Consider the following 14028-nt stretch of genomic DNA (forward strand, 5'->3'; position numbering starts at 1 on the left):
AAATATATGTAAAAAAATATTCCAGAAAAGAAAAGTGAGTCCATTCAGACACTCGTCCCATTAAGGGTCGTCGCCCTTACAATCAAAGTTCTTGACTCTTTATGCAGACTGGTTGCATTATAAACAGCCGCCTGCAAAAATATCTTCGTACATAGTGGCTTTTATGTATTGAAAAATTCGTCCTCATACATCGCAGTGGCACCCTTTATGTAAAAAAATTCTGGCATATCGAACGTGTGTCGACAATAAAAATCTCAAAAACCGAACAACAGAGTGCACCATAATGCATCAGCGTGAAAGAAAGAGCAACGTTTACGAAACTATTAATTTCACACCATCAGTCGTGGGCTTATTATTATTATGCCCAAGCACGTTTCGCCCACAAGCGATTGTACCCTCAATGTATATGGGGCACCCTTACTTTCCGACGTGTATAAATTAGCACTGGGGCAAACGGCTTGACTTTGTTACTTTAATCAGCACTATTAAGCAACTGGCAATTATGCAATTGTGTGGCGACGTTTATTTATGGAAGTTAAACTCCTTTTTTTCAATTAAAAATGACTGAACGGCATTTTTGTAAGTAGAATTAACTAAATGTTGATCAATCATAATCTCGTCGTTTACCTACATCCCTCGTTTTGTTACAAACCCGATAAAGCCTGTCGATTTTCTCTGCTGATATTTATTTAGCTGCTCTGGCTCTATTTATGCTCGGTATCTTTGTGTTCGACGCCTCTAAATACGTCTTTCTATAGAAAACCTTAGGAATGCTTTCATCTAGCATTATCAATAGCGTTCTCGTTTTCAACAGTTGTATGAATTCCTTTTGTAACATTGCAGCACGACTCTGTCTATCGATTTCTAGTTAGGTAGACACATTTGATACTTACAGGTAATATTTGATGTTTTCTATGTTCGAATAGAGGAATAAAGATGTTATTTGCACTGCCACATTATTTACAGGCACACAGAGGCACATTTACACTATTGTTGTATCGTCTATAAAAAAGCCTTAAGTAAAATTGATTTTTTTTACTTAAAATATTCAGTAAGTAAGTCCTTCACAGGCTGCAAATATATCAACTATTTTTATGTAAATTAAGTTCCAAAGAGAAGTTGACTAATTCAGTAATTCAAGAAACTTATCTTGAAAATTTCATCAGAGAGTCATTGAGAGATTATAAAATCTTCTAGTAAATCTCATTTTTGCATAGTTTTAATGGGAAGGCAGAATTTTAAATATTCTCCTAAGTTTTCCACAGCCAGTTTATCAAATTTTTAGACTATATATTTTCAAACATTCACCTGATGCTAATGCAATATTATGATCAATAACTTAGGCGGATATTACTTTAAAACGCTTAGTATATGTAAAGGATATTATTGAATAAGATTCCCTTAATAATGCTTTTCTCGCTTTATCATGGCTTTTAAATGCAAAACGCGATTTTAATTACATGCATCTATCAACCGATATTAGAAAAATGTAAAAGTCAATATACGAGGTATCATCGTCACATGTTATGTTATGAAATTTCTGGGAAGAGAAATATTTAGTAACAGTAAAAATTATTCGTTCATACCGCATTTAAAAATAATAAATAACAAGAAAACATAAACTGAAAAATAAAAAAATATTTTCTTCCTAATTCATACATTCAGAAATGTATCAGTAAAGTCAAAGATTTACCATTCTGTATACCGAGTGAGATTAGATGCGAAGCTTTTTAGGCAGTAATTTCCTTAATAAAAATTTTATCATTTCAAATAATTCGACTATTAATTAAATAATTAATTTATAAGACTCATTAAAACTATCTTGTGTGATAATGTAACTTTCAAGTGAAACACACTTTCAGAAGAGAAAATATGTGTATTAATAAAAGCTTAACTTAAAAAATGCTCTTTTTGTTACGCAAAAAATGCTAAACCCTATTTTCCTCAAAACTGAGAGCGGATCAAGCAAACTTTTAAGTTTGAACAGAGTGTTGAAGGTAAAAAAAACGGCTTTGGAGCAGATTCAATACTGTACTGAAGTTCTAGTCGATACTAAAGAGAAAATAATACATACAGTGTACTACGGGACCAAAAATTATGTCATAAAGATGCGTGGATTTTTCTTGATAGTTTGTAAGAAATTATTCTGTTGTTTTTTATCCCTGTAAACTGAGCCACTGATTAGCAGAATATTAAGAGCTTTTAAACCTATGAAACTACCTTAATATCGTTGCAAAATTTCAATTGCAATTCATATAAGTGAAAACATTTAATTAAAATATGGATATAGAAAATACCGGTTTTATAAGTCACTGTTTTACTTAAAATATTGTATGTATTTCGGATCACCATTTCGGATCACAAATGATTCTCTCTTTTGTAAAACGCATTTTCACTATTAGAAAGCAAAAAATATATATAAAACAATACTTTTATGTACCAATAAGGGGAAATTAATTTGAAATTTGCATAGATCAGACAATACAATTTCCAACCAAAATTAAGCTGATTCGAATATCTTTTTTAAATCGACTGTTTAATGTTTAGGTATGGTTCAAAAATAGAAGAGCGAAATGTCGACAACAGCAAAAGCAAGCTACACAGCAAAATGCGACGTCAAGTAGCGAAAAACCAACTTCAAGAATCAAATCGAAACAATCAAATGTTGTAGCTAAAGCCGCGCCCACTACTCCTGTATCTGTTAGCAGTACCAGCAACAATACCAGTACGAGGTATGTGGTTAAAACGATTGCTTTGGATGGAATAATTAAAAATTTGCCAATAAATAGTAAATCTTGCTACCGTTTCAGTTCCTCGGCTAGTTCACCTTCAGTACATCCAGCCTCACATCTCAGAGATAGTCCGAACTGTGCAAAACCTCAGCATTTAGGTCCGGGTGCAGGTATCAGTTCTCCCGCTGTAAGTACCCTAGTCCTGATTTATTCATTTTTCATAATATTCATAATTCATTTATACATAATCATTCGTATTAAGGTCTTTCAATATGTATTCATTATTTTAACTAAGTCTATAGATGTCCTATCAGACTTATAATTTTTATCTCCTATGTCCGGATGATCCGAAATAAGTTAAAGTTAAATGTTTTTGGACATAATCAATGTACGAGTACTTAGTCAACTTCATAAACTGCGTTCATTGATATTTCTACCTAACATTTCCTCGCCTTTACGGTCGAAACTATCAGAAACGATCTGAAAGTTGATCCTCCACTTTCAGGATATACCTTTTTTTATATTACCTACTTTGATTTGAGAATTTCTACTTCTGATTGAGATGCGGAAAACAGAAACATTCAACAGCACTCCAACCTCCAATTGCGAATCTTAAGAGTATTTTCAAATTTGGTGGAGTACATATTAAAAGATGCAATTTTTTAACATCCCGTACTCGAGTAAAATGAGTTTTTGGCTAAATTTCCGTGAAATTATAAATTTTTTGCAAGATTTATTTATTTCATTAAATAAAAATAAACACATCAAATTAGATAGATACAAGACCCAATAAAAGCTTTACTTCTTAGGAAAACTTAGTACCACATTGATGCCCCAATATCCGCTTCTTATGAAAGATAAATTGAAAAGAAATTTCACTAGGTTATTATTTGATTATTTCATTTGCTTACTTTTACAAGATCATTCAGTTTATTTAATTTTATAAATTTCCTGCATCATGAATGAGTCTGATTATCGAGAGTCTAATAATACAGTCAAATATTAAACATTGTAACGGCACATTAAGACAAAGTTGGTTTTATGCAGCTGAAATTTTAAGTTTTGAATAAAAGATATTAAATTTTTTAAAAACGTGTCCTGAGTTGCATATGAATGATTGGACGTATTTTTGAGACACTCTCTTCTTAGCATAAGCAAACTTGCAAAACAGATAAACAAACACACTCAAAAACAGGATTAGTTGCTTGCAATTCAGAATAATAAAAATTGGGAACCACAAACTATTTTCCATTTTTTCTCAAGATTGTTGTGATTAAAATATCGAGTTCCGCGAATTAATGATAAAAACGATGTTTTCAAACAAAAAACTGTTCCAGTTTTTATGCTTTCCTTATTCCTTTTTTAAAAACCAAAACTTACTTGATCAAATATTAATCAGAAAAGAAACAAATGCCAACAGTTCAACAATGGACAAGGGCTTTGTGTATTATTAGAATTTCATATAATTTGTTAAAATATTATGCTCATACGAGGAAAATATTATACCCAGATGTAATGCGGCGTCCAGACCCGATTGTCTATGTTTTGACGAAACATTAGAAGGATATTGCCGCGGCTCAGGATCGGCTCGTTAATATATGTTTTATGTCTTTGCTATTCTGTTACTTCGGTGTTACTTTATTCTCTTGTTGCGTCGGTTGTATCGGAAATTGATATAAAAAGTCAAACCTTTTAAAATTTTTCGAAACCAATTCCAAATACCTATGATTTTCAAATGGGTTCTAATTAAAATTGATTGAATTATGTACGTTTTTTTACAAAATGTGGAACTTTCCATTCACGCTCCTAGTCAATTATTCACCTATTACGTTCAGCTCATAAATATCTAAAGTTGGGTCACCCTGTATGTTATCTTATTATCTCAAAGACTGATAGCAAATTTTCCATTCACGGCCATTCTTCTTTCAAGTAACAAAAGAAGCCGCTTGCATTATTTATCATGTTCATATTAAAAGCTTTTCACTCACCGGAATATTCAAACTCTCCCATTCTCTCCAGTCCATCTCCGTAACTACTCCCATTATTTTAGTTCCGAAATGTTTTAAACACTAAATGTTTCGAACACTCAATAGCACTAAAACTGAATACTTTGCAGAACCCTTCCTCAATTATCAATATATTTTCCACTATGGTAACTATTCATTCGCGGAAACACCCGTACTAGTCCCGATTACAAATGCTACTTTGCTAGTAAAAAATACAATAGACAGAGACTGGTTTATCTTTTGTTAAATAAACAATGTTCGCCCGGAAAGTTGTTGTCGTCCTAACGCCTGAAAAATGTAAAAGTGCTGGAATGCAGTTTTTAATTATACATCATTAATCATTTTTCATGATTTAAACTGGTTTTCGAAAAAAATCAGATTTTTGTGCTTGCATAGTTTTTTTTGTGATTTTTTGCAATTTAACTGTCGGATTTTTCGAACCGTCTAAGGTTGATTAACCGACACTACAAGTGCGACTGCCTACAATTTCGCTTTGCTGACTAAATGGACTTCTTTAAAATGGATTTACGCGGCTTTCTTCAAATTAGCGTCTTTTCGACGTCGTTTTGCCTTTACGACGAAAGTGGATATATATTAAATTCCTACATAAATATAATATTACAAGGCAAAAGACAATAACTGACAAACATATCTAGTAATTAGTCAAGAACGTGTGGCCATTGAACGTTTACGGAAGATAAAATCTAGCAAAAAATAAGTAAAACTGTATTCAAAATAAAATGATTTGCTTGAAGATACAAAAATGTGTTTGATGATTTCCAAAATGATCAGCTGATAAATTTTTTATTATTTTATTAAATGAAATTGATAAATTTTTTTGAACAAAAATATATTTTTAATTATAATTTTTCAGATTGCTACAACTGCCTACAGCAATACGGTAAATTCCAGTATATGGTCACCGGCGGCTATAGACGCTTTCTCCATAGATCAACCCAGATGGGGAGCATCGTCCCAAGGCAGTATAATGAGTACAAATTCAGGAGCGGGTTATAACAATTATTACTACTCGAACATGGATTACATCAGCAGTAATGGAGTCAACCACACCCAGTTTGGGGTAAGATTTTAAGCATTCGTATACATTTTTTCCAAATACAGTGTCAAAATATTACTTAAAAAAAGAAAACGTTTAAACATTAGGAACTAAACATTCACTATTGTACTAACATATAAACCAAAAAAAGTATTTAATATTAAATACACTCTTTATGTTTTAGGAAAATGGCGTTGAACCAGGTTGGGGACGGAACAGAGATGATTCAGCTTGGTTGTATAGCAGCACTTGGGATCGAAAATGAAACTGTATCAATGTTTCGTATGTGTAGAACAATTTTTAGTTCCTTGCTGATATAGTTTTAGTATGTGAAATAGAACCAATTATACCTATTTTGACAACATAGCCTTATAACCACCAATATTTTTTCAATTATCACTTTTTAAACAAGCAGTTCATATCAGTAATTATCTACAGAAAACACAGATGCATAAAAACAAATCAACTTGCGTTCTGTTCTGGAAATTTACAGCGTCTAGTAAAAATAGAGCATCAATTAGGTACAGAAAATATGTAAATATACAATTGTATATTAACGAATAGACCTACTGACCAATAACAATAATTTTGACGAATTTAATGTGTGTGAAACTTTATTAGATTGTGCCAACAGCTCTGTGAAAGGTCATCGAAAATATATTTCGTAATTTTCTAAACTTGTACATATCTCTTAGCATGTAATCTGTAAATTTGTTCGGTGATTGTTAGAGTAATTTTAGTTAAATATGCATATTACGTTATACATATCTGCTTACATGTTTCACTGTTAAATATTCCCGTAAACAATCGCGTGTATCCAAAATCAACGATTTACAAATCATACAGTCAGTTCTTCATTGCTATAAAAAAATAATTGGCTTTTAAAGAATTAAAGTAAGCCATGTAAGTAGATATGAAATCTTGGAAAGAAAACCGAATCTAAGATAATAATAGAGTTGTAAATATTAAGCGAACGTAGATGATCTCAAAAATTTGTAAGGCCTAAGCAGGTATTTTTTAGTATGTTTTTGTTTGTTTACACTTAAACAAGTGGGAAAAACTATTGTGCAATCAGAAATATACTCTTTGAAATTCAACTCGCATTTCATTAAACACACTTTGTATATGTATGCGTTCTTCTATTGAACATAAAAATCTTCTCAAAAATGACATCGGAAATGTTTGCTAAAGTGTAATTAATAAAATTTAATTACATGGGGACAATCGGTAAATGGACTTTTTATACAAAAAAAGTTATCGCAAAAAACGTATATTAAATAAATACTCCCAAAAACTGGTATAATTTTTTCAATAAACCGTTATATATAAAGAAAACAAATAATATTAATGCTTTTATCGCGCATCATATAACAGATACTCTACTAATTCACGTTTAGTCCTCTTGTCCATGTTAACCACATGTTCCAGGGCTTGTTGCTGGTTTCGGTCTTTGTCAATGAAAAGCTCGCTGAGCTTAGCTGCATTTGGTTCGAATTTTTTGCAAACCATGTGTTTCAGAGGGATGTCGTAATAGAGAATAATCTGAAATATGCGAACCTCTTTAGAAACAATACTCTCAACAAAAATACGTTAAATGAAATCAATCGTTCAGACAATGAAAACTAAACTGAGTTTTGTTTCTACAAATCTCCACTTTACACAGCGTTATTTTCAAGTTGAAGTTTTCTATTTAACGCCGAAAGATAAGTGTTAGTTTCATTCACCACTTTTCCCAAATATTAAAATAATCCAGATACACTCTATTAACCATTGAAAGTTTGATCAAATTTTACTTTTTGGGAAAAATCTGCGAACATTTCCTTACTCATGTTACACCTGGCAGAAGGTTTTTTGAATTTTCTATCCAGGGGAAGGAAAACGAGCCCTGTTGTTCAATTGGTTTTTGAGATATGAGCTTATGACCAAAAAGGCGGCGGCCGGTTTGAGTCATTCGCCAAAATATCCCAAAGCTAAATAACATCTTGAAATATTGCTTTGCTATTGCAAAATTATTTGGGTGCATTATTTCTTAGTTGCAAATACCATTTTTTTCTGATTCACTTATGTAAGTTATTTAGATTATTACGGTTTTGGCAAAAAAATTCAATGATTGTTAGATGAAATGTAAACTGGAGAAAACAGAACAAAACTTACCGTATTTTTGAAGGTGACGTAAACTAAAGCAGTAACTGCCGGCTCCTCAACGTCCACATTATACCATCCACTATGAAAGGCTCGAACTGGTTCTTCCAAGTGAAATCTCACTGAATTTTTGTGTTGATCCAAAATGTAAGTTTGACCATCCCAAGCACAAACCACAATATCATCCCGACCATCTTTTGTTATATCCAGTTTGTTCAAGGCGAATATTTGGTGATCTACAGCAATTGCCCTGCAACAAAGTCATTTTGCGTAAGCGATCTTTTATTGATAGAAATTTAGGATTTATATGCACACTGTACGGCAGATTCTTCCCTTAAAAAAGAGGTAAACAGTTTGATCGAATTTATACAGATATAAACTTTTACGATGCAATTGGGTAAAAGTGACCAGCAGAAACATTTCCATGAAATATAAGTTCATACACTATTATTTTAATGTAATAATTGAGGCTCTAAGCAAAAAAGGAACCTTTCTAAGAACATACTAATTTTCTCATCAAATGTGTAGACATTAATTAGGATTTATTAACTTACCATAATATAACTTCATCTTGTACCAACATAATAGTGCCATCTAAAGTGGCTAAAGCGTATGGTCGATTCTTAAACAGCTCCTTATCTTCATCCGAATGTTTCGGGTCCTCACAGTTTGTCTGATTACTGCAGGAATTTAAATCACCAATTATTTCGGTTGAAATATTTGGATTTCGCATCCTAGATATTCCCAAAAACTCATAATCGACAGAGCTAGGCAGTACATCATTACTAGACCTAAAATAAACAATTCCGTCAAAAAACACCAAATTTTTTTGTTTTAAACTAAGATTTATACAATTAAATCTAAACAAGGAACTCGTAAAAATCTGAGCAATGATGCCGAGTATACCATTCGTTTCAATTCGATAATTCACGTGCTTCTCATTAAAAATAAAATAATAAAAATATTATTTAATGTGTTATTTTCCTTACTTATTGCTTCCTGCAAGACCTTCATGATCGCCATCCTCACATTGGCACTTGATTCTCATAAAAGTGCCACCGGGTTGAGCAACCAAAATAAAAGGTTGCCCGTCGAAAGAATGATGCAAAGTTAGCGATCCTATTTGATTGGCACATTCCCACTTGTTTAGAGCAACTAGTGTACCTAATAAAATATTAACACGAAAAACTAAATTCCCATTTTGATTCTTTTCTCACACCTAAAAGTTTCTCCTCTGACCCATCACCTTCTTCAACCAAATCCACAGCACTGTTATCAGCGTGTTTCATAAACCTGTAAGATCGAACGACTCTGTCAGTCAAGCCGACGACCATTTCAATTTGACCATCTCCATCTACATCAGCTAGCATTATATTCTGAAACAATGTTTCACTTGCAAGCTTCACAGTAGGATGTTGGCATTTTTCTGCACTCCAAATTATATAATACATACTTTTACATTTGCAGGTATCCGTTGCTTATGAACACAATTAAGTGGATTCTTCAGTTCTGGTTCCTTCTTCAAGCTGTTTTTCCCTTCATCAAATGTGGACTCACTGCTACTTTGGGTTTCAGTGTTGGTAGTGGGAGCATTTGAGGAAGATTGGCCTTGCCCATCTACCTTCATTTAAAGTACATGTTTATACACAAAAAAATTAAAATTTAACCAAAACCTCAATTTGAAAAAAATAAAAGTTCAGAATATTTTGTATTTAGCAAGAGAATGATTTACTTCATCTATACTTTCTCCCATCTCAGCCTCATTAATAGTAATAGGTTCATCCAGGCTAACATCAGGAGTTTCACTGAGAACATCATAAATATAACACCAACCATCAGCAGTTACCACAACCAGGCTATTTTTATCTTCATTTTTAACATCCCCAACTGCTACACATGCGATAAATGTAAGATCTGATATTGTTTGTAATCTCTCGGTTCCCTGAAAAATTTAAAGTAATTGTATAAAAGCTCGAGTTCTTGAAATTTATTGTGTATGAAGTAGTACCTTAAAAATGGCAACTTCTCCTTCATTATTTCCTATAACAAGCTCAATACATCCATCATTATCTACATCTCCTAAAGTTAAAGCATTCCGGGAGACATTTCCAGCAAATTCAAACTCAATTTTTTTTACCAATGATATGGCCCTCATTTTTATGCTTTATTTGTACTATTTATTTGTATATTTAATTTCTGAAATAAATGTATTTCTACTGCTTAGATTCTAACAATAGCTGAAAGATTGTTGATTTTCTTGGGGATTCGGTCTGGACAGTGGTGAAGAAAAAAAAGAAAAACTTTTTTACCTACCTTAGCTAAAAGTTTTTCTTAAAAAGGAGAAACTTTACTTTTAACTAAGGTCTGAACAAGTCTGGACTGTAGGAAGGATGTTCCACATAAAATAAAAGTAAATTTGTTGTTGTGAACAAAAATTTAATTTTATTTGCGATTGCGTCTTTTATTATTTTTGATTGCGTCTTTTGTCCTTTCAATCCCGTCTAAACTTACACACTGAAATGTATTAGTGAATTATCTACTTACTTAGCAATTTGTTAGAATCCCCTTATTATAGGCTTAATATTTAAAGGAACTCTGGAAGCAGGTAGAGCGCTTGATATCACTTGCCACCTAGAAGGAGGCCACACTATGCAAGAAGCTTTGCCAGTCAAAAGACCTAATGAAACTGGACCAAAATTGTTTGAGTCCATAGAATGACCAGTATGATCACCTTCGATCCAGAAGTGACCCTCCGGAATTCTTACAACGTGATCCCTATATCCAAGAGTTTTAATAACGTCTCCTAAAAGTGTAAAAAACTATTCAACAATTACTTAAGCTTGAAATATGCAAGGAGACATTTTTTTAAATAAATGAGCCACATATAATTCTGCAATGCTGCATTAATCTTTGCTGACCAATACAAAATCCAAAAAATGCAAGAGTGTTTCATTGCTTCCAATATATATGACAAAAGAATCAAAATTCTTAACGAATTAAACTAAATGAAAACAAATAAGTTTATTTATGAAGGATTAGATGTGAAGGCTTGTTCCAACTAGCCTGAGAATGGTTGGTTGGAAAGTCATCCTTGATCAATAGGGCATCAACCTTCTGGTTGTTATTGATGGAAGATTTAGGCACTTTGTATATGCGGAATAAAGTTTTATTGGATGGAAATTTTATTAGTAAGAGAATTACGGAATAATTGCTTAAATATGGATCATTTCGAAGTATTAATACATTGAATGAAAATAGACATTTTGGGAACTACATTAGTCTACTGGCTTCAAGTAAAACAGTGGAGTTAAAATAATCTTATCACATCAGATATTTTCGGGCGTTCGCAAGATAAAATCTGTTAGTTTTTGGATGTCCATATTTATGTCTCTGTTTCACTGGAGGTTAAGAATTGATGACGAAAAGGAATAAAATATAATTCTTAAAAAGGGTTAGTACAAAGATCATCACTATTGATTGCATATTTAAAACCGTCTTTGAAATAGGTATAGAATGTTCCAAAATTTAAGTGCCCCCAAAATTTTATATTTGTGCTTGTATCAAAGAATACCAAAGTGCCCTAGCAGTACAATCCACATTTTTTAACGGAAAGAAAGTTCAACAAATAATATTTCAAAAAACCCAAACCAAAAGACGGGAAATTTCTAAGGCCCATTTCCGGAATTTGTCCGATTCCAATGCCCGGTATGGGCAAAACATGATGATTTATCCTAATTTGTCTAATCGAAAGGGAGACGGTTTTCAAAATACAGCGCGTCAAAGTTAAGATAAAAAATTGGAAAAAATCGTTTGTATTGCGAGGAAGCCAGATATTAGAATCATTTTCAAAATTGCATATGGTTTATCGCTCAATTATTTATGATCAGACTAGTGTTTGTACACGTACCTTATAAAAAGCGGACTCTTACCTATTAGAAGCCTCAAGAATTATAAACAAAATAAGTTTTATTTTTATTTTATAATCTTAACTTTGATGCCTTATATTTTGAAAAACGCTGTCTACTTTTGGATTAGACAAATTAGATCAAATCATCATGTTAGATATGTGTATATATATATGGAGAAGTATACAGGGTTATTCACGCTATACGTCACGGAAGTTTGCGTGGCGATAAAATTCGATATATTTAAAAAACCTTTAGATTTAGACATTATAAATCTTATTAAACAAACACTTATTTTGCTCAGAGAATCCAAAAATGCAATAATCTACAGGGTATTTCATTTAGAAAAACACAACTTTTATACTTTTAGGGCTTTTGGGACACTTACACATTACAAAAATATTTTTTAAATGTGCACCCGATAGGCGTCTGTGGATTCATCAAATAATACTTTGCAAAAAACAAACGGGCTAGCCGAGAACGTTCGTGCCGTATAGCGTGAATAACCCTGTATATATGTGGAATATGTGGTAAGATTTTGTACAGACATTTTACAGACACCCTGTACCTATATTTACAAATTGGCAAAATTTTTCGAACTACGTCACCGTGAAGTCTTAGAGAGCATAAACGTAATGGCGCCTTTTGTTTCTTTATGGAAAAGTAGTGACTTTCAATGAGTAAAAGTAGCGAAAAAACGAATACCCCAAGAAAGACACCTAAAAAAAAGTTGTTAGTAAAGGGTTTATCTGTAAGGTAAGCTTATCGTTATTTTTAAAACGCGAGAAGCGGATAAACCAGTAAATGACCGCTTTCAGATGCCCCTAAATGTGGCCTTCAATTAACCCAGGGCTTTGCCCATAGATCCCCCTTTATCAAATTTTCTTAAATTCTGTAACAATACACACATTCTTTTCATGTTCACATCCTTAACGAATTAAATGCTAATCACACCAAAATTAACGATTTGGGATTTCAGCGTATTTATACAGGGTGTCCCGTAAGCACATGATCAAAAAGATCTGCAACATCCTATGGGTCAAAAGAAGAGGATCTGATCTACTTAACTTTTATTAAGAAAAAACGTCTGACTCCTCTGCTACTCACAGTCAAAGTGTATTAAAAATAATATGTTCTTTGAAATATCTGGAGAATGGTACGATTTCAATGAAACTAGCCGTGAATTTGTTCTTATGTGAACCTCAAATTTTGTTGGAACAAACGGAGTTCATCCGGTTTAAACAAGTGGGGAATTCTTGAGTGTCTTGGTACAAAAACTACCAAAACTTTTTGTTGTTCGTTATCAATTTCAAGCAGTGGTGAAACTTCAGCTTTCATCTCTTGTACCGTAATATACTATTAATCAACGAAAAATATCAGTCCTGCTATTCAGCATGAATAAATAATTTAAAATCCTGACTGTCTTGAGTCTTGAGCAGACAGATAGTCGAGTAGAAAGTGCTACGTTCCAGATTTCACCTCATTTTGAGCTGTTTCTTCATAAAACGATGGAATATCAATAATATGTGTGGCCTAAATGTATCCCATTTATGCAGATAAACTGTACAATACTCAAAACTGTGCGAAACTATAATGCGACAGGCCAGTCTAAACGACTTCTTAAAAAAGTCCTTATCTCTTACCTTGTATGCCTACGACTCTCTTAATAATTTTCTGAGTAGGATCCTTTGGGGATGTTAAGGATACGATATCACCCCGTTGAACATCATAAGACCTAACAGCCAGTTTGTTCAAAAACACATAGTCTGTGGTATTTCTGTCAGGGTTTAGAGCTGGCTGCATGGAAATGCCATCAACTCGAGCCACATACCCCACCGAATCCACAATAGTTATTCCAATGGGAATACCGAAAAAAATGCTTTTGAAAAAATTTGGAATTTTCATTTGATATCTACAAAAAAAAAATTGTGACTTAACCTCAATGCTGATCTTTGAGGGTTACGCAAGTCCAATCTTGACATTAAAGAAGCTCATGAAAATTTAAATCGGAGAATGTTTTTGGCTTTATCTGATAGCAAGGGAGTGAGTGCAACAGATACAGTCCAGTGAGTTGTATAGCAAAATTTTCAATGACATTTCAATATAGTGTAGTGACATATGTTTCTAAGGTTATTTGTTCCCAAATGACTGCGTTTATTCAGCACACAATGGTTTGTCATGAAAAT

At 32.7% G+C, this 14028-nt stretch overlaps 3 protein-coding genes across 3 annotated transcripts in view; 1 reads left to right on the top strand and 2 right to left on the bottom strand.

The window, feature by feature from the left end:
- LOC109538816 (homeobox protein OTX2-A) overlaps positions 1-6892 on the top strand; it is a gene marked incomplete at its 5' end in the record, with an annotated part of 13551 nt that extends 6659 nt beyond the window's left edge. Inside the window, 4 exons of the mRNA XM_048662776.1 lie at positions 2548-2732; positions 2811-2919; positions 5613-5819; positions 5980-6892. Of these exons, the coding sequence (XP_048518733.1) occupies positions 2548-2732; positions 2811-2919; positions 5613-5819; positions 5980-6060 (582 nt within the window). The remainder of the gene's footprint in view (positions 1-2547; positions 2733-2810; positions 2920-5612; positions 5820-5979) is intronic.
- Positions 6893-7049: 157 nt separating this feature from the next.
- Positions 7050-10599, bottom strand: LOC125503048 (KICSTOR complex protein ITFG2-like). The gene is made up of 9 exons (XM_048662778.1): positions 10482-10599; positions 9946-10133; positions 9670-9879; positions 9391-9558; positions 9157-9313; positions 8927-9101; positions 8492-8728; positions 7950-8187; positions 7050-7337 (listed from the first exon to the last, which is right to left on the bottom strand). Exons 2-9 carry the CDS (start codon positions 10090-10092, stop codon positions 7149-7151), a joined length of 1521 nt encoding a protein of 506 aa, XP_048518735.1. The 5' UTR covers positions 10093-10133; positions 10482-10599; the 3' UTR covers positions 7050-7148.
- On the bottom strand, positions 10478-13808 carry LOC109538814 (mitochondrial inner membrane protease subunit 2). Its single transcript, XM_019906201.2, has 2 exons — positions 13486-13808; positions 10478-10740 (listed from the first exon to the last, which is right to left on the bottom strand). Exons 1-2 carry the CDS (start codon positions 13745-13747, stop codon positions 10493-10495), a joined length of 510 nt encoding a protein of 169 aa, XP_019761760.2. The 5' UTR covers positions 13748-13808; the 3' UTR covers positions 10478-10492.
- Positions 13809-14028: the final 220 nt, after the last annotated feature.

This window comes from Dendroctonus ponderosae, unplaced genomic scaffold (genome assembly GCF_020466585.1).
Source record: "Dendroctonus ponderosae isolate FM_Combo_2020 unplaced genomic scaffold, Dpon_F_20191213v2 Dpon_F_20191213_116, whole genome shotgun sequence".
Classification (NCBI taxonomy): domain Eukaryota; kingdom Metazoa; phylum Arthropoda; class Insecta; order Coleoptera; family Curculionidae; genus Dendroctonus; species Dendroctonus ponderosae.